The sequence below is a fragment of the Triticum aestivum genome, chromosome 2A (assembly GCF_018294505.1).
Source record: "Triticum aestivum cultivar Chinese Spring chromosome 2A, IWGSC CS RefSeq v2.1, whole genome shotgun sequence".
NCBI lineage: Eukaryota > Viridiplantae > Streptophyta > Magnoliopsida > Poales > Poaceae > Triticum > Triticum aestivum.
The window spans coordinates 613,991,739-614,010,807 of NC_057797.1; the positions used below are offsets into that span (position 1 = coordinate 613,991,739).

General features: G+C 49.1%; 1 protein-coding gene, 4 non-coding genes and 1 pseudogene across 5 annotated transcripts in view; all 6 read left to right on the top strand.

Annotated features, from left to right (window-relative positions):
* Positions 1-207: 207 nt before the first annotated feature.
* Positions 208-19,069, top strand: part of LOC123191779 (uncharacterized) — a 23,043-nt gene continuing 4,181 nt past the window's right edge. Inside the window, exons 1-2 of the mRNA XM_044604386.1 lie at positions 208-293; positions 16,335-16,396. Of these exons, the coding sequence (XP_044460321.1) occupies positions 208-293; positions 16,335-16,396 (148 nt within the window). The remainder of the gene's footprint in view (positions 294-16,334; positions 16,397-19,069) is intronic.
* On the top strand, positions 688-775 carry LOC123038401 (small nucleolar RNA SNORD25). Its single transcript, XR_006417845.1, has one exon. It is a non-coding gene; the product is annotated as a small nucleolar RNA SNORD25 (small nucleolar RNA).
* On the top strand, positions 888-975 carry LOC123038398 (small nucleolar RNA SNORD25). The gene has a single exon (XR_006417841.1). It is a non-coding gene; the product is annotated as a small nucleolar RNA SNORD25 (small nucleolar RNA).
* LOC123038406 (uncharacterized) lies at positions 1,098-1,192 on the top strand (annotated as a pseudogene).
* On the top strand, positions 15,145-15,231 carry LOC123038534 (small nucleolar RNA U31b). The gene has a single exon (XR_006417917.1). It is a non-coding gene; the product is annotated as a small nucleolar RNA U31b (small nucleolar RNA).
* LOC123038532 (small nucleolar RNA U31b) lies at positions 15,830-15,912 on the top strand. The gene has a single exon (XR_006417915.1). It is a non-coding gene; the product is annotated as a small nucleolar RNA U31b (small nucleolar RNA).

The following is a 19,069-nucleotide window of genomic DNA, read 5'->3' on the forward strand; positions in this document are numbered from 1 at the left end:
AAATCCACGCGGACCGTTGCCGTCAGCTGGGTCTAGCCCACAAATATCCCGGCCCACCTGGTCCCTCGCTTCCTAGGGTTCGTTCGCCGCCCGCAATGGCCCACCCAGCCCGCGTGTATATAGATGATCGTACCGATGAATGTCGCATCGCATCGCCATTCCAACTGACCAGGCGCCTGCCTCCGCCACCTTTGCGAGGTGTCCACCATGGCCTGCGGCGGCGGCGGCGGCATTTTCAGCCTAGCGCTGGGCTACGTCGTCAACGAGTTCTTCGTCCAGGGCCTCGCCAACAAGTAATGCTCGACCCCCCCCCCCCTCCAAAAGAATGAGACTAACCGAAAGGCTAACCCTCGTTGGCATTTTTATAAGAGAAACTCCACGAGCACCGCGCATCTGAGCCAGGACTCGAACTCGGGTGAGCTGGCACAGGGTGCAGCAAGCTCTTACATACATGCTACCAGGGGCGGAGCCAGCCCAGCGAGACGCCCCGGGCCCCAGGCTTGCTACAGTGCCGCTACAGTATCAAACAGTGCCTGAGAAGCTACAATCAACAAAGGAATTCCTCCCCACGCCCGGGGCCCAGGCCCCCCGGCCTGGGTCCTGGATCCGCCACTGCATGCTACTGTTATTGATTTGTTCGAGCATGTACTAGGAATAAGGTCAAAATTTTATTTTGGAGTGCACGTAGTTGACGGTGATGAGCCTTTACAGACCTGTACTGATTCTTGCGAGCATGATCGCTTGATTCAAAGACCATCTAAGGGACTGAGTCGTTATAGTAAACCAATGGGGCAAAGTTGAGGTGTCATGTGAATTCTGTTTCCGGAGCTATTGGCTTTGATAGTCTAGTTATGTTTGATTTGTCTCGTTGAAACTGACGTAGGCATGGCAACAGTGATGAGTTCTTACAGACCTGTAATGATTCTTGCGGAAATGATCGCACAATTCAAAGAACATTTAAGGGACTGAGTTGTTATGCAACGTTTGCATTACATTTGTGTGCTGTGTTTCATTTCCTATTTGCCCAACAGTTACTTTATGTGTTTGTGTCCTTTCTCTTGTCTGACTATGAGCTGGTATTCAGTTTGATTTTTCATGGCAACAATGACTCAATGAGAGTATTAGCAGACTTGTAATTATTCTTACGGGAATAATCAGAAGATTCAAATCACATCCAAGGGATTGAGTTGTAATGGAGAATTTGCACTAGTTTTCTGGTATAGTACGTGTTGTTCTTTGTCTGACTATATTTAAGGTTGTGTTGCCCCCTTCAACAAAATCAGTATTTCGCTCACATCTGATAGCCTTGATCGCACCCTTTATCTGGACAATGAACACATTATTGTGTTCCCCATTGTTGAAGGAAACTGTCTGAATTGTTACGGAGGACGGTTTAGATTTATATTTGGTCTCGTTCGTCGTAACTGGCATTTGTTTGCCTTGCCGACTACCCAAATTTGAGTCCATCTATCACATTATCTTATTGGTTTGGTGTTTTAGTTTGTTTGTTGGGCCGATGATTAAACTAAACTAATAGACAAGCATATGTCTCAACTCTCTTCATGTGGAAAGCATAATTATTATTTTTTTGGCGGTGCTACGGCGGGCTTACGCCAGCCTGAACCATTTTCATTATATATAAGAGAAAGATACAAGACATCAGGTACAACAGAAAGCAACCAACACACGCAAGAAGGCACAAGAAAGAACAGAAGAACCAGAAAAGAACTACGACAAGCAGCCAACACCAAGAACTTAGCACCCAACACCAGTAGTTGGACCGAGATGAGCGGAAGCAAGCTTTATTGAATCAATTGAAAGGAGATCCGTCACCGAGAAGACGTAGAGAAGAAGTTGCCGGCTGCCCTACGATCACACTGCACCTTGAAGATCTAGGAAGTCGCAACCACCGTCGAAGGGCATCCCACTGCCTAGCCACGTCGTGACAAAGAGCCACAGACCGTGCCGAAGGGCAGTGTTCCACCGAGACAGGCCCTGCACCTCCTCTAGGCCACACCACGGCCACCATCAAAAATAGAGAGAACCAAAGCACTATGCCAGGCAACAAAGCCTCGGACACCGTCGAAGGGCACCGAACACCGAGACCTCATCGTCGCCACGAGCCCCCAAGAGATAGGCCAACCATCAGCACCGAGGTGACCAAGGGATTGGTCGCCGCCACAGATCACTTCCATCGCCACCACCCTGCACACCAACAACCCAACAAACACTCCAATCCAGACATCAAGCTGCCAACCGCGGATCCGTGGCCCCCAAAAACAACGCCCCCAAGGGGAAGAAACGACATCGAGACGTCGTCGTCGTCCGATCCAGAGATGGATCTGAGGCTTTCGCCCGGGGCACACGATTAAGAGGGTACAGTAGCTTCTCGATGACGCCTTCAAGAAGGGAAACGGCGCCCGAAGGCGTCGCCGTCATCGTTGCCGACAAGATCGACATAGGCTTTTGCCTAAAGCATCCTGTCCCCGTCATCTTCGTTGAAGCTGGCCGATGTGCCCAGCAGCCCGAGACCTCCCCGCCCTCTTACCAGTCCACGGCAAGCGTCCCCACTAGGACTAGCATGAGGCTCCGTTGACACAGAAGCTCACCTCGAGCACCTGCACAGCCAGAGTCAGGTCGTTGTCGGCTGCCACCTGCATTCAAGCCCTTGCCGTCATCCACACCCCACCACCATCGTAGTCAAACTCTGTCGACGGCATCCAACGCCGACCCCCTGGTCGTGGCCACGAACGTCAGTTGGCCGCGGGAGTTCAGGAAAAGCAGATCTGGGCGCGAAGAGCATCCCAGACCGGCTAGACTACATCCCCGCACAACCAAGCAGCATGTGCGCGCACACCACGCCGCCCAACACCTCTGCCCTTCGCCACCTGCAGGCCGGCGCCGCGCCTGACCGGCTCGCTGGATCCAGATCCAGATCCAGGTCACCAGGTCCACCGGCCGCCACGCTGTCACTGCACAGCCGCCCGCCACCGCCTCGCATCCACCACCCTGAGGCAGCCCGCGCCGGATGAGACCGCCGCCGGCAGAGGGCCTCGCATCGCCGAGCCCTGCTTCCTGGATGAGAGAGACGCCCCGTTGCCGCCGTCCCTGGGTCCAGCGCGAGCTTTGCCAGCGGAAGCCTTTGGCGGCAGCGAGATGGGAAGGGGCGAGGGGGAGGGGTGGTGGCGGCGCTAGGTTTTTGCCCCCGAGTCGCCAGAGCTAGGCGACGCGGGGGGGGGGGGGGGTTCCCGTCGGAAAGCATAACTATCAATGAGGTCAAACTCTGTTTTTCTTTGTACTTCCTTTTATCGGTCTGCAAGTTCATAGTTCAAATGGCCAAACTGTGATTATTTGAACAAAACAGTCTTCCGCTCCTAGCTGATGAGCTGTAACGCCCAGATAATCATGCTACAGTAAACTCACGTTGATGGTGCCACGTCACCTCTGTCACTGTAGTTAATCTCGGGTTAAATCAAAACGGTTTCGAAATTCAATTCAAAAATATGATGGCAATAAAAGTTTTCAAAAAAATCAAACTAAAATGTTCGGGGGTTGTCAAATATTACAAGGTTAATTATGGTGGGGTGCACACATTTTTATAAAGTGTCTGAATATTTTAAAATGAATTAAAATAGAAAAGGAAAAATAAGAAAAGGAAAATAAACCTAATAACTACAGGGGGAAAACCCTCTGGCCAACTGGGCCAACCGGCCCAGCCGACCGGCCCATTGGCCCATCCGGCCCCCCTCACTCCCATAACCCCCCGGGCGGCGAAACCCTAGCCGACGCCTCCCCCACTCCCCCTCGATCCCCTTCTCCTCCCTCACCGATCCGGATCGGGATCGGCCCCGATCCCGTTGACCCCGACGCCGGGACCACATCGCCGGACGGCCGCCGCCTCGACCTCCTCCCCGCCGGTCCTCCCCGACCGTCCCCGAGCCCTCTGCATAGACCCTACGCCCCCCCCCCCCCGTGAGCTGCCCCCCCTTCGGTCCCCCTCTCCCCCTAGTTCGCCCCGGCCGTCGCCGCTCGACGCGCTCCGGCGCCCGCGGTCGCCACGCCCCGAGCTCTGGACGGGCTCGCGTCCGCCATGCCGGCCGCGCCCCTTATCGCCACCACCGAGCCGCGGCCCCGGCGAGCACGCCCGCGCCCGAGGGCCGCCGTCGCCGCCACGCCGGATTGCGCACTGCCGCACCCCGCGCCTCCCTCTCGCCCCGTCCCTGGCCACGCCCCCTGCGCCCCTTAGCCCCGTTCCCGTACCCCGCCCGAAGCGCCTCGCCGCCGATGAGCTCGATGCGCTCAACTCCGGCCACCCCCGCGCCAACCACGGCCACCATCGGACGCGGCGCACCGCGCCCGTCCCGTAGAGCCCCCAGACACCCTCAGCCGTGCCCTGTGGCGCGTTTCCGGTGAGGTCACGTGCCGCGCCGCCGTCCTGGAGGTCGCCGCCGGCGCGTCAACGCCGCCCGCCGACGTGGCCGGCCTGGGGCCACCGCGTGGGTCACTGACCCGTGGGCCCCCAAGGGCCCGGCCGGCCTGTTGAACCGGTCAACGCTGACGTGGCCGCCCCCTGTGTCTATGACATGTGGGTCCCGAATGAATAAGCAAATTAAAATAAATATAATTAATAAAAATAAAAATGGTTTAACAAATTAACTATTAATTAATTAATTAAGTAATTAATTAAGTTAATTAATCCGGTTTAATTAATTTAATTAACTAGTTAATTTTAATTAAACTGTAATTAGGATTAAACTAAACCCTAATTAAACCTAACAGTGTATGACAGGTGGGTCCCACGGGACCCACATGTCAGGTTGACCAGGTCAAACGGTCAACGCTGACTGCTGACGTCAGCACGACGTCATGCTGACATCATAAATCCATTTTCGAATTAAATAAATAATTAATTAAATTTCAGAAATTAATAAAATCTTTAGAAAATCATATCTTTTAATCCGTAACTCGGATTAAAATATTTTCAACATGAAAGTTGCTCAGAACGACGTGACGATTCCGGATACGCAGTCCGTTCGTCCGCCACACACCCCTAACCTATCGAACTCGCAACTTTCCCCTCCGGCTCCTCTGCCCGAAAACGCGAAACCCCGGGAATACTTTCCCGGATGTTTCCCCCCTTCGTCGGTATCACCTACTACCGCGATTGGGCACACCTAGCATCGTTACTTGTCATGTCGTGCATCGATATGCATTTGTTTGCATTGTATTCATTGTTTCTTCCCCCTCTTCTCTCCGGTAGACTACGAGACCGACGCTGCTGCTGCCCAGTTCGACTACGGAGTTGACGACCCCTCCTTCTTGCCAGAGCAACCAGGCAAGCCCCCCCCTTGATCACCAGATATCGCCTACTCTTCTCTATACTGCTTGCATTAGAGTAGTGTAGCATGTTACTGCTTTCCGTTAATCCTATTCTGATGCATAGCCTGTCATTGTGCTACATCTGTTGATACCTTACCTGCAATCCTAAATGCTTAGTATAGGATGCTAGTGTTCCATCAGTGGCCCTACACTCTTGTCCGTCTGCCATGCTATACTACTGGGCCGTGATCACTTCGGGAGGTGATCACGGGCATATACGATATACTTTACACAGTTACATTACCTGTGATACTGTTCGGAGATGGGGGCTGAAGGGGCAGGTGGCTCCATCCCGGTAGAGGTGGGCCTGGGTTCCCGACGGCCCCCGACTGTTACTTTGTGGCGGAGCGGCAGGGCAGGTTGAGACCACCTAGGAGACAGGTGGGCCTGGCCCTGTTCGGCATTCGCGGATACTTAACACGCTTAACGAGATCTTGGTATTTGATCTGAGTCTGGCTACTGGCCTATACGCACTAACCATCTACGCGGGAGTAGTTATGGGTATCCCGGCGTCGTGGTATCAGCCGAAGCACTTCAGACGTCAGCGACGGAGCGGCGCGCGCCGGATTGGAACGTAAGCCTGCTCTTGTATTAAGGGGGCTAGTTCTGCTTCCGGCCGCCCACGCAACGTGCAGGTGTGCTATGGGCGATGGGCCCAGACCCCTGTGCGCTTAGGTTTAGACCGGCGTGCTGGCCTCTCTGTTTTGCCTAGGTGGGGCTGCGACGTGTTGATCTTCCGCGGCCGGGCATGACCCAGGAAAGTGTGTCCGGCCAAATGGGATCGAGCGTGTTGGGTTATGTGGTGCACCCCTGCAGGGAAGTTAATCTATTCGAATAGCCGTGATCTTCGGTAACAGGACGACTTGGAGTTGTACCTTGACCTTATGACAACTAGAACCGGATACTTAATAAAACACACCCTTCCAAGTGCCAGATACAACCGGTGGTCGCTCTACCTCAGGGATATGAGGAGGGGATCGCCGGGTAGGATTATGCTATGTGATGCTATTTGGAGATGCTACTTGGAGAACTTCAATCTACTCTCTTCTACTTGATGCAAGACGGTGGCTGCGAGAAGCGTAGTGTTCGACAGGACTAGTTATCCCCCTCTTATTCTGGCATTCTGCAGTTCAGTCCACTGATATGGCCTCCTTACACATATACCCATGCATATGTAGTGTAGTTCCTTGCTTGCGAGTACTTTGGATGAGTACTCACGGTTGCTTTCTCCCCCCTTTTTCCCCTTTCCTTTCTTTCTGGTTGTCGCAACCAGATGCTGGAGTCCAGGAGCCAGATGCCACCATCGACGACGACCCCTACTACTCTGGAGGTGCCTACTACTACGTGATGCCCGCTGATGACGACCTGGAGTAGTTTAGGAGGATCCCAGGCAGGAGGCCTGCGCCTCTTTCGATCTGTATCCCAGTTTGTGCTAGCCTTCTTAAGGCAAACTTGTTTAACTTATGTCTGTACTCAGATATTGTTGCTTCCGCTGACTCGTCTATGATCGAGCACTTGTATTCGAGCCCTCGAGGCCCCTGGCTTGTATTATGATGCTTGTATGACTTATTTATGTTTTAGAGTTGTGTTGTGATATCTTCCCGTGAGTCCCTGATCTTGATCGTACACGTTTGCGTGCATGATTAGTGTACGATTGAATCGGGGGCGTCACAAGTTGGTATCAGAGCCGACTGCCTGTAGGAATCCCCCTTCCACACTCCTTGGCCGAAGTCGAGTCTAGACATTACAAAAACTTTTACTAACTTGGCTGTGTGCCTTACGGGCCCACGTAGCCATCGGGTGGTACTAGGATCTTTTACTCCTCGACCTTTACTCTGGGATTCTGAACGCTCTTCTATTCGGGGTTAAACGATTTTTACTAATATCTAACTTTAGGTTCTCGAAAATACTTTCTCCCGGAGAGGCCCTCCAGTCCAATTGATCACCGACTGCACCAGAAGATTTCGGAGATACTCTTTGATATTCTCATGAGACTTTGTGCCCATCACTTTTGCTATTCCCGGCCACCGATAAATCCGTATGGAAAACTACTTACACTTGCCATTCATACGATCATCCCCCATTGATCTTGTTATCACAGGATACCCCGAAGTTTTCTCTATTGTTCCGAGAATACTTTGTGCCTACTGCCTAGCAGTTCTTTGCCACATGAATACCCCTTCAAATAAATTCTCGCACTTACCGAGTATCCACTCATCCCCAGTTGATTCATGTATGTCACCAATCCTCAAAATACCATTCGATCTTCCGAAAATCCTGAGCATCCTATTGCTCTTGAAATTCTTGATTGCTTGCATTATGGTTAATCCCATAAGTCTAGTAATCTTGTTGACATCCATTGTCATTGTCATTTTGAGTTTGTTATTTCGATTTGTTGCGAATGCTCGCAATCCTCAAACAGATCCTAGAATTCATCCTTCCGGCTCAGACGTTGTTTTAATCATGAACTGGTTCTCGCCAATTAAATTGTCGTCGATTGTGCCCCTAAGTCTCTTGAATTTACCCATCCTTGATCAGAGCGTCTGCTTCTGATCCTTCGCTTTGTAAATCATAATTCCTTAGCAATTGAGCTCTAAGTTATTCAGTTGTTTCTATAATCCAATTTCTTGCATTGTTACTTCCTCTGATTGTGTGCCGGTGCTCACATCAGCCCTGTTATGGACCGACAGATCCTTTAATGGATTTTATCCGACATTTTCCTTCATATTCAATAGCTTTGTGAGCCTTCCCTTGGATACACAATGCCTTTGGTAAATTGTATCATCTACTTTCTCAACCTTGCTCTACTTTCGAGCTTGTGTTATTTACTCTTAAAACTTGTGGTATATGTTTCTAAGAAGCCCCTATGGGTTGAACCTATACCTTCATTAAAAACCGTATGAACCGGAAGGTTTTGACAAGTCAACCTTTCTAGTGTTTAGTAGATAATTTTCTACCATACAACTTCTTTGAGAACGAGAAGTGAATGGAAGGTTATGCATTATGAAAGTGGGAGTCGACCTTGAACTTTGTGTTCATGCCCATGGACACGATGTACATCTTCTCATCGTAGCTTCTTTTAAAATCAATTATTCCCTTGGTATAAGTTCATCTTATATCTGAGATCTGGCCTTTTTGCAATCGTGGTTCTGACCATGTTCTCCTTTAAATATCATGTTCTGTGCAAGTTTAAGCACTTGTCTTCTATAGAGCAATACCCCAGTTCCACTTCTAGTTTGATCTGTCGTTGAGTATTACCACCTGGTATCTCGAGATTATCATGGAACTGCACAACTCCTTATGAGTTCTTCATCAAGTGCTACCTTCCCACTGATTCCAATTTTTCGCGGGCTCTGAGTTATTAAACACTCGAAGACACCGATAACTGAACCAAGTCCGCTCTACGGTTCAACAACTCTTCAGTAAGCTTCTATAAGTATGAGTTTGTACCCGATCACGCCATTCCTAGCCTGTTTGGCTATATCTTTGTCGTGCTGATTTTAACTGTGCTACCCGGTCCTTCTTCTCGGAGCACAATTTTCGACGATGAACTAACCTTACGTCGATTCTCATCGTCATATCATTTCGCCTTGAACAACAAGCTTGAGTTCGAGTTTGTGTCGTAACTGTGGTTCCAAAAACCTCTTGCTTCATCATTCCTTTGACTTGATGTCGTCGCTGATTGACTACATCTGCATGAAATCTCTCGACAATTGTGTCGTGATCATCATCAACCTTATGAGCTCTTCCAAGAATTCAATTGAATTCATGATGGGTAATACCATCCTTGCCCCTCGATGATTCCTGTTCTCATCGACCACTTTATTGCCTTCCGTTCAACACAACTTGTTCGTGTTTTGTGTAAACCTTGAGATCACTGCTACCCAGCAGTTGATCTTCCTTACCTCGGAAGTATTACCATCTCTTTTTGTCAAGAATGTGGTGAGAATTTCACCACCTCTTAATAATTCTTGATATCATAATACTTCTTGCCATCTTCGTTCATTCCTTGGTCCCTGTATTGTTTTCAACCGGAATACCGACAATGGAGCTATGACGTGTGAATTCAAAACTTCTAGCAACCCTATTGCTTTGAAGTGAATGGGCGATAGTTCAATCTAAGTCCTTCGCTAATTGAATCACCATTCTGACATTGGTCGTGCAACCCAACCCATATTTCGGGCGCACATATCAACCAATGTTTAATTGTGTATGTTTTCCTCGAGCATACTTCCTTATATCATTTGATCTGACAAATGTTATCTCCTTGTTCACTTAATGGTGGAAATCCATCTTTTGGGAATCTCGGTGAATTGCCGTTGAGTTCACCAGACACCTCCTTGTCCTCTCCTTGGTTCAATGATGAACTATTGCTTCAGAAACCCGCTCCCATAGTTCATTTCTCGAGGATCTTGCAATGTCATTTCGACAATTTGTGTTGCACCTTTTTCCTCTCGGACCCCCTGAGTCTGAGGTTTCATGACACCAATTGGATATGAATCTCGGTCAGATATGATGGTTGGGACAACTTTCCAAGAGTTATGATGTTGATCCTTTGATGACCCGGTAACATGATGTCATGCCTAGCACCCCCCCCCCCCGGCTGGAGGACCTATCATTATAGATTCCTTTTCAGCAAGGTTATCCATTCATCCATGAGGAAATTGTAAGACTTACTCTTCAAGTTATTCCTGATGGATCCTTCGTGTTTCCAGAGTCTGATCTTCACATGAAGACCATGTCAAGGCTATCTCGAAGCATGTCAATGGTACTCCGATTTTCAACAGGAACATTTGAAGCACGATGCTAAATTTTATTTATCATTTATCCTAACACCGTTGTATGGGTAATGTCATGATATTTCTCTCCCCTTTCCTGAAGGGTTTTCTACATTATATCCTGTCATGGATATCATGCTCTTCTTGTCCTTGGGAAGGATATACCCCTGAAATAGGTGTATAAACACATTTTCCATTCCATTGTTCTATTTAATCTGATGATCACCTTTTACTTTACTTTGTTGTGTTTGACATTCGTGTGATCTATATAATCTAAGCAGTAAAGATTCACTGCTTATGTAAACACCTCGATGTATAATTGGTCAGTAAGACCCTGTTACGATTGTTGATGATATTCCGGTAACCACCGATGGACGAGAACCTTGCCTATTGGCCTGCCTCGTTCAACGAGCAGGAAAATGGTTCTCTTCGTCCCTCGCCCTTGGTATCGATGTTGTTGCCGACATATCTGACAGGCTACCCTTTGACACGCCTTACTATCATGACCGTGCGAATTGTCGGCCCCCTTCCTACTTTCAACCACATGATGGGCCCATAACCCACAGCTCCACAGGATCGAAACCTGACTCTCCTGCACCCCCTATTCCCAAAGTTATTCCTCACGCATGGACTCATATGTAATCCACGGGCCACTGTTCTAGTGGTCTATTCTGGTATCAGACGCAATACTTACTCTCGCTACTCTGAACCCCTTTCTCACTCCGGTTCAGGCTTCGAGCAACTATCTATCCGCTTGGAGCCTATTATGGTACCTTCGTACCTTACTCTTGAGGTATTTCATATGTTCAACTCGAGAGATAATCTTATACTAATTCATGGGTTAACCCCAGATTGTTTCCCTCAAAAGCATTATGTCGTAGTGAGCTGCCCCTTATCTTTTCGTAAGTACGATGGAGTTCCCGAAGAAATGATGACAAGTTTATCATGATGCATCGGAATAAAGGATTGAAGACATCAACGAAAGGAATTAACTTCCTCGAGAAGATCCGTTAGAATATCGTAACCAGAACTTTCCCCTTACTCCCCTCTTAAATCTCGGGATGAGATTTCTTGTAGTGGAGGAGATTTGTAACGCCCGGATAATCATGCTACAGTAAACTCACGTTGATGGTGTCACGTCACCTCTTTCACTGTAGTTAATCACGGGTTAAATCAAAACGGTTTCGAAATTCAATTCAAAATTATGATGGCAATAAAAGTTTTCAAAAAAATCAAACTAAAATGTTCGGGGGTTGTCAAATATTACAAGGTTAATTATGGTGGGGTGCACACATTTTTATAAAGTGTCTGAATATTTTAAAATGAATTAAAACAGAAAGGAAAAAAAGGAAAATAAACCTAATAACTACAGGGGGAAAACCCTCTGGCCAACTGGGCCAACCGGCCCAGCCGACCGGCCCATTGGCCCATCCGGCCCCCCTCACTCCCATAACCCCCCCGGGCGGCGAAACCCTAGCCGACGCCTCCCCCCACTCCCCCTCGATCCCCTTCTCCTCCCTCACCGATCCGGATCGGGATCGGCCCCGATCCCGTTGACCCCGACGCCGGGACCACATCGCCGGACGGCCGCCGCCTCGACCTCCTCCCCGCCGGTCCTCCCCGACCGTCCCCGAGCCCTCTGCATAGACCCTACGCCCCCCCCCCCCCCCCGTGAGCTGCCCCCCCCTTCGGTCCCCCTCTCCCCCTAGTTCGCCCCGGCCGTCGCCGCTCGACGCGCTCCGGCGCCCGCGGTCGCCACGCCCCGAGCTCTGGACGGGCTCGCGTCCGCCATGCCGGCCGCGCCCCTTATCGCCACCACCGAGCCGCGGCCCCGGCGAGCACGCCCGCGCCCGAGGGCCGCCGTCGCCGCCACGCCGGATTGCGCACTGCCGCACCCCGCGCCTCCCTCTCGCCCCGTCCCTGGCCACGCCCCCTGCGCCCCTTAGCCCCGTTCCCGTACCCCGCCCGAAGCGCCTCGCCGCCGATGAGCTCGATGCGCTCAACTCCGGCCACCCCCGCGCCAACCACGGCCACCATCGGACGCGGCGCACCGCGCCCGTCCCGTAGAGCCCCCAGACACCCTCAGCCGTGCCCTGTGGCGCGTTTCCGGTGAGGTCACGTGCCGCGCCGCCGTCCTGGAGGTCGCCGCCGGCGCGTCAACGCCGCCCGCCGACGTGGCCGGCCTGGGGCCACCGCGTGGGTCACTGACCCGTGGGCCCCCAAGGGCCCGGCCGGCCTGTTGAACCGGTCAACGCTGACGTGGCCGCCCCCTGTGTCTATGACATGTGGGTCCCGAATGAATAAGCAAATTAAAATAAATATAATTAATAAAAATAAAAATGGTTTAACAAATTAACTATTAATTAATTAATTAAGTAATCAATTAAGTTAATTAACCCGGTTTAATTAATTTAATTAACTAGTTAATTTTAATTAAACTGTAATTAGGATTAAACTAAACCCTAATTAAACCTAACAGTGTATGACAGGTGGGTCCCACGGGACCCACATGTCAGGTTGACCAGGTCAAACGGTCAACGCTGACTGCTGACGTCAGCACGACGTCATGCTGACGTCATAAATCCATTTTCGAATTAAATAAATAATTAATTAAATTTCAGAAATTAATAAAATCTTTAGAAAATCATATCTTTTAATCCGTAACTCGGATTAAAATATTTTCAACATGAAAGTTGCTCAGAACGACGAGACGAATCCGGATGCGCGGTCCGTTCGTCCGCCACACACCCCTAACCTATCGAACTCGCAACTTTCCCCTCCGGTTCCTCTGCCCGAAAACGCGAAACCCCGGGAATACTTTCCCGGATGTTTCCCCCCTTCGTCGGTATCACCTACTACCGCGATTGGGCACACCTAGCATCGTTACTTGTCATGTCGTGCATCAATATGCATTTGTTTGCATTGTATTCATTGTTTCTTCCCCCTCTTCTCTCCGGTAGACTACGAGACCGACGCTGCTGCTGCCCAGTTCGACTACGGAGTTGACGACCCCTCCTTCTTGCCAGAGCAACCAGGCAAGCCCCCCTCTTGATCACCAGATATCGCCTACTCTTCTCTATACTGCTTGCATTAGAGTAGTGTAGCATATTACTGCTTTCCGTTAATCCTATTCTGATGCATAGCCTGACATTGTTGCTACATCTGTTGATACCTTACCTGCAATCCTAAATACTTAGTATAGGATGCTAGTTTACCATCAGTGGTCCTACACTCTTGTCCGTCTGCCATGCTATACTACTGGGCCGTGATCACTTCGGGAGGTGATCACGGGCATATACGATATACTTTACACGGTTACATTACCTGTGATACTGTTCGGAGATGAGGGCTGAAGGGGCAGGTGGCTCCATCCCGGTAGAGGTGGGCCTGGGTTCCCGATGGCCCCCGACTGTTACTTTGTGGCGGAGCAGCAGGGCAGGTTGAGACCACCTAGGAGACAGGTGGGCCTGGCCTTGTTCGGCATTCGCGGATACTTAACATGCTTAACGAGATCTTGGTATTTGATCTGAGTCTGGCTACTGGCCTATACGCACTAACCATCTACGCGGGAGTAGTTATGGGTATCCCGACGTCGTGGTATCAGCCGAAGCACTTCAGACGTCAGCGACGGAGCGGCGCGCGCCGGATTGGAACGTAAGCCTGCTCTTGTATTAAGGGGGCTAGTTCTGCTTCCGGCCGCCCACGCAACGTGCAGGTGTGCTATGGGCGATGGGCCCAGACCCCTGTGCGCTTAGGTTTAGACCGGCGTGCTGGCCTCTCTGTTTTGCCTAGGTGGGGCTGCGACGTGTTGATCTTCCGCGGCCGGGCATGACCCAGGAAAGTGTGTCCGGCCAAATGGGATCGAGCGTGTTGGGTTATGTGGTGCACCCCTGCAGGGAAGTTAATCTATTCGAATAGCCGTGATCTTCGGTAACAGGACGACTTGGAGTTGTACCTTGACCTTATGACAACTAGAACCGGATACTTAATAAAACACACCCTTCCAAGTGCCAGATACAACCGGTGGTCGCTCTACCTCAGGGATATGAGGAGGGGATCGCCGGGTAGGATTATGCTATGTGATGCTATTTGGAGATGCTACTTGGAGATGCTACTTGGAGAACTTCAATCTACTCTCTTCTACTTGATGCAAGACGGTGGCTGCGAGAAGCGTAGTCTTCGACAGGACTAGTTATCCCCCTCTTATTCTGGCATTCTGCAGTTCAGTCCACTGATATGGCCTCCTTACACATATACCCATGCATATGTAGTGTAGTTCCTTGCTTGCGAGTACTTTGGATGAGTACTCACGGTTGCTTTCTCCCCCCTTTTTCCCCTTTCCTTTCTTTCTGGTTGTCGCAACCAGATGCTGGAGTCCAGGAGCCAGACGCCACCATCGACGACGACCCCTACTACTCTGGAGGTGCCTACTACTACGTGATGCCCGCTGATGACGACCTGGAGTAGTTTAGGAGGATCTCAGGCAGGAGGCCTGCGCCTCTTTCGATCTGTATCCCAGTTTGTGCTAGCCTTCTTAAGGTAAACTTGTTTAACTTATGTCTGTACTCAGATATTGTTGCTTCCGCTGACTCGTCTATGATCGAGCACTTGTATTCGAGCCCTCGAGGCCCCTGGCTTGTATTATGATGCTTGTATGACTTATTTATGTTTTAGAGTTGTATTGTGATATTTTCCCATGAGTCCCTGATCTTGATCGTACACGTTTGCGTGCATGATTAGTATACGATTGAATCGGGGGCGTCACATGAGCTTTGTCTGCCTGTTCAATTTTGATTGAATTTGTATTTGAGAAATCATAACCTAGCAAGTTAAATTATTTTAACTCGATCAAGGATACTGAAGAGGACATGCTATGTGAACAATTCCATGCGAGCTGTGCCACATAGCCAAGGATTTCATTTGGATGAGTTGCCTTGCTACTTCTGATGCATATAAAGACGAGTTGGTGTAAGCAATGAATTTTCAAGAGGATGATGATTTCATATTTGTCGCCCTAGTCTTAGGGTCTGCTTCGATGTATCTGTGCTGATTGACATACTTCTGAATCTGACTCTGTAAATGAATATTTTGATATTTATTTTTAAAATTGTGATTGCCTTATTAGCTCCTCATTAACTGGTGTGGGTTTGTGTTCTGTACTTTGGATGAGGCGGAGCTTGTTTGAGTTTTTCTTTCTTGTGATCTTATTAAATTTTACTCTAATGTTCAGGAACCAAACTCTTGCATGCCTTATGAAGTATTTTTATCTGCTTTGTTTAGATACCATAGTTTCTTTGTTCTTGATTTTTGTTTATTTTTTTAACTGCCTGGTTGTGCTGTTGTTTCTGAGTAAGGTGTTTTTTTTTATCTTTTTTATTTACATACCACTCCTCTCTTGAACAAATCCACACCTGCTATCTATTCCCTCCGTTCCGAATTACTTGTCTTGGATTTGTCTAGATACGGATGTATCTAGACTCATTTTAGTGCTAGATACCTTCGTATCTAAACAAATCTAAGACAAGTAATTCGGAACGGAGGGAGTAGCAGTGAGTGGGAATAAGACGAGCTGTGGCACTTTGTCAATAATTTATTTGGCTGAACTGCTTTAAACTTCTGCTGCTTTTAACGATTGTACTAAAGATGCTTTAGTGTCAGCATTGAATATCCAAGAGGATGATGATTTCATATTTGTCGCCCCAGTCTTAGGGTCCGCTTTGGTGTACCTGTGCTGATTGACTTTTGAATCTGACTCTGTAAATGAAATTTTTCATATTCCTTCAAAATTATGATTACTTTATGTCCTCATAAGCTGGTATGTGTTTGTGTCTGCTTTGGTCTTCTCCCACTTGAAGATGGCAATGATTAGCTTGAGAAGCTCAGTTATGATGAGCCCCAGGAGGAATGTTTCACTGGTTATCAGATGAAAGGATATAACAATGATGCCATGCCAGTAGAACACAAATGTATATCCCGTGGCATACAATTCAAAAGTTGGCTTTTACAGGGCCATGGAGCTTGTTGAGATTTTCTTGTGTCATCTTGTTATATTTTACTCTGATGTCAAGGAAGCACTCTTAGCTTTGTTTAGCCACCTTAATTTCCCTTGATATCCGTTAGTTTTATTTTACTTGCCTTGCTGTTTGTTCTGAGTAGGATGATTTTTTTACTGTGTAGCCGTGCCTTCCAGAGGTTTGCTGTGAGGACCAACAAGACTTTCGAGAATCTCTCATCTAGAGGTAATGTTGCTCATTTAATGTTTCACCAATTTCGGTTGAATATCAGTCTGAGAATTTCTTGGCAGAACATTCGCATCACTGTTTTCTATAGTGAATTTGTATATGAAGTCATTTTCTTTGTGATAGGATATTTGTATACTAAATTAATTTCATTTTTCTGTTATATAAAGAGGCAATACGACATACTCCCTCTGTAAAGAAATATAAGCGCGTTTAGATCACTACTTTCGACACGTTTGGTTCAGGACTGGTAACGTTTTCAGATGTGTAATCAGGATGCAGTGTATTAGGCTGGAGATTGGAGTTGGAGAGAATAATTGTTGCCTTGATTACCTCAGATACAAAGTACAACACTTATACAAGGAAGGAGAGCACTCATGCCCTACAAAATAGGCACGCAGGCCCCGGCATGGTGCGATCCACAATTACAGGAGAGTTACAACAATAATCCCGTTACACATGATGTACAAATGTCTAACACCCCCCCTCAGCCGGAACTCCGTTGGCAAGGACGTTGAGGCTGCTCCTGAAGTCATGAAAGACCGGCGATAGCAGTCCCTTGGTGAAGAGATCGGCAAACTGAGAAGAAGAGGGTCCAAATTTTCCTTTTAGCAATCCTTACATTAGAAGTGGCGCGTTTCGTGATTAAATCGCGAATTACAAATAGCTGAAAAAGCTTTATTGCTATCTCTAGAGGTAATCCACATTGATGTAATGAAAGCGAAGGACCCACAACAATGACAGAACGCCTCGAGTAATCGACCCGTTTCCCAAGCAGAGTCTCGCGAAACCTTCCCTCTTTACCTTCAATTACATCTGAAAGTGATTTGTATACTTTATTGTGACCATCCCTCGTCGGTTGCCCGCGGGACCCACTATCAAGAAGCATGGAGGACCCGGACTTCGCCAAGTGCCACGCGATCTCGGACGAAGTGTAGGTCTATCTCAACATGTTTAGTGCGTTGATGCTGAACGGGATTACATGCAAGGTAAGAGGCACTGATGTTATCACAATAAACCACTGTGGCACGCCGAGGAGGATGTTTGAGCTCATGAAGAAGTTGACGGAGCCAACAAGCCTCGGCCACACAATTAGCCACGCCACGGTACTCGGCTTCGGCGCTGGAGCGAGAAACAGTGGGCTGTCTCTTGGAGGACCACGAAATGAGGTTGGACCCAAGAAAAACACAAAACCCTGAGGTCGAGCGGCGCGTGTCCGGGCACCCGGCCCAGTCGGCGTCAGTGTAGAAAACAAGATCATGCGAAGAGGAGCGATAGAACTGAAGGCCATAGTGGGAGGTGCCTTGCAAGTATCGTAGTATCCTCTTGATGAGCTGCATGTGGGTGTCCTGCGGCTCATGCATGAACAAACACACCTGTTGGACAGCATAAGCAATGTCCGGACGTGTGAGGGTAAGATATTTAAGCGCGCCGGCAAGACTGCGATAGTGAGTAGGGTTGGAAAGAACAGAGCCGGCGGTGGAAGATACTTTGGAGCTAGTATCAATGGGGGTGGACACCGGTCTGCAATTTAACATCTTTGCTCTCTCTAGAATCTCCAAGGCATATTGTTGTTGGCAAAGGAAAAGACCAGAAGCATTGGGGGTCACATTGATGCCAAGAAAGTGGTGTAGAGCACCTAAATCAGACATAGAGAATTCGGATTTGAGAGACCGAATGAGGAGCTCTAGGGTGGTGGTGGAGTTGGCAGTGAGAATAATATCGTCGACATAAACCAACAAGTATGCAATGGTGGAACCACGGTGGAGAATAAAAAGTGAGGTGTCACTTTTGGAAGCACAAAAACCAAGAGAGAGCAAAAAGGACCGAAAGCGAAGAAACCATGTACGTGGTGCTTGTTTGAGACCATAGAGGGACTTCCGAAGAAGACACACATGGTCCGGAAAGGATTTGTCGACAAAGCCCGTCGGTTGAGAGCAATACACCGTTTCATGGAGATCACCATGCAAGAAGGCATTCTTGACATCAAGTTGATGGATGGGCCATGCTTGCGAGGTGGCAATACTGAGCACAACACGGATAGTAGCGGGTTTGACCACCGGGCTGAAGGTTTCATCATAGTCCACACCCTCACGTTGGGAGAAGCCACGCACCACCCAACGTGCTTTATAGCGTGCCAAAGAACCGTCCATGTTGAACTTGTGGCGAAAGATCCATTTCCCCGTGACCACATTGACACCTGCAGGCTTAGGCACCAAAGACCAAGTAGAGTTGTTCATTAAAGCGTTAAATTCATCTACCATAGCTTGTTGCCAATGAGGATCCTTGAGAGCAGTCTTGTAGGTAGGAGGAATTGGGGAGATAGCCGGTGAGGTAGAATCTACAAGGAAGAGGCGCTTGGGCATGCAAAAACCTGACTTGGCACGGGTGGACATGGAATGGTTATTTTTGGTAGGAGCTATGGGAATGGCATGCGGTGGAAGGCGCGGAAGCGGCGTGGTTGGTGGTGCGGAAGACGAGGAGGATCTGGTGGGGCTCGCAGGAGAGGGGACCGGGCCGACAGGCGCGGAAGGCGAGGAAGATTCGCTGCGGGTGGATGGTTCGCCGCTGTGTGTGGGCGCAGGTTCGGAGGTGGATGGTGTCAGGGGGGAACCGGGCATAGTGCACGGGCCAGGGGAGGTGGAAGCGGGTGCGCGGTTGGCTGGGGAACGC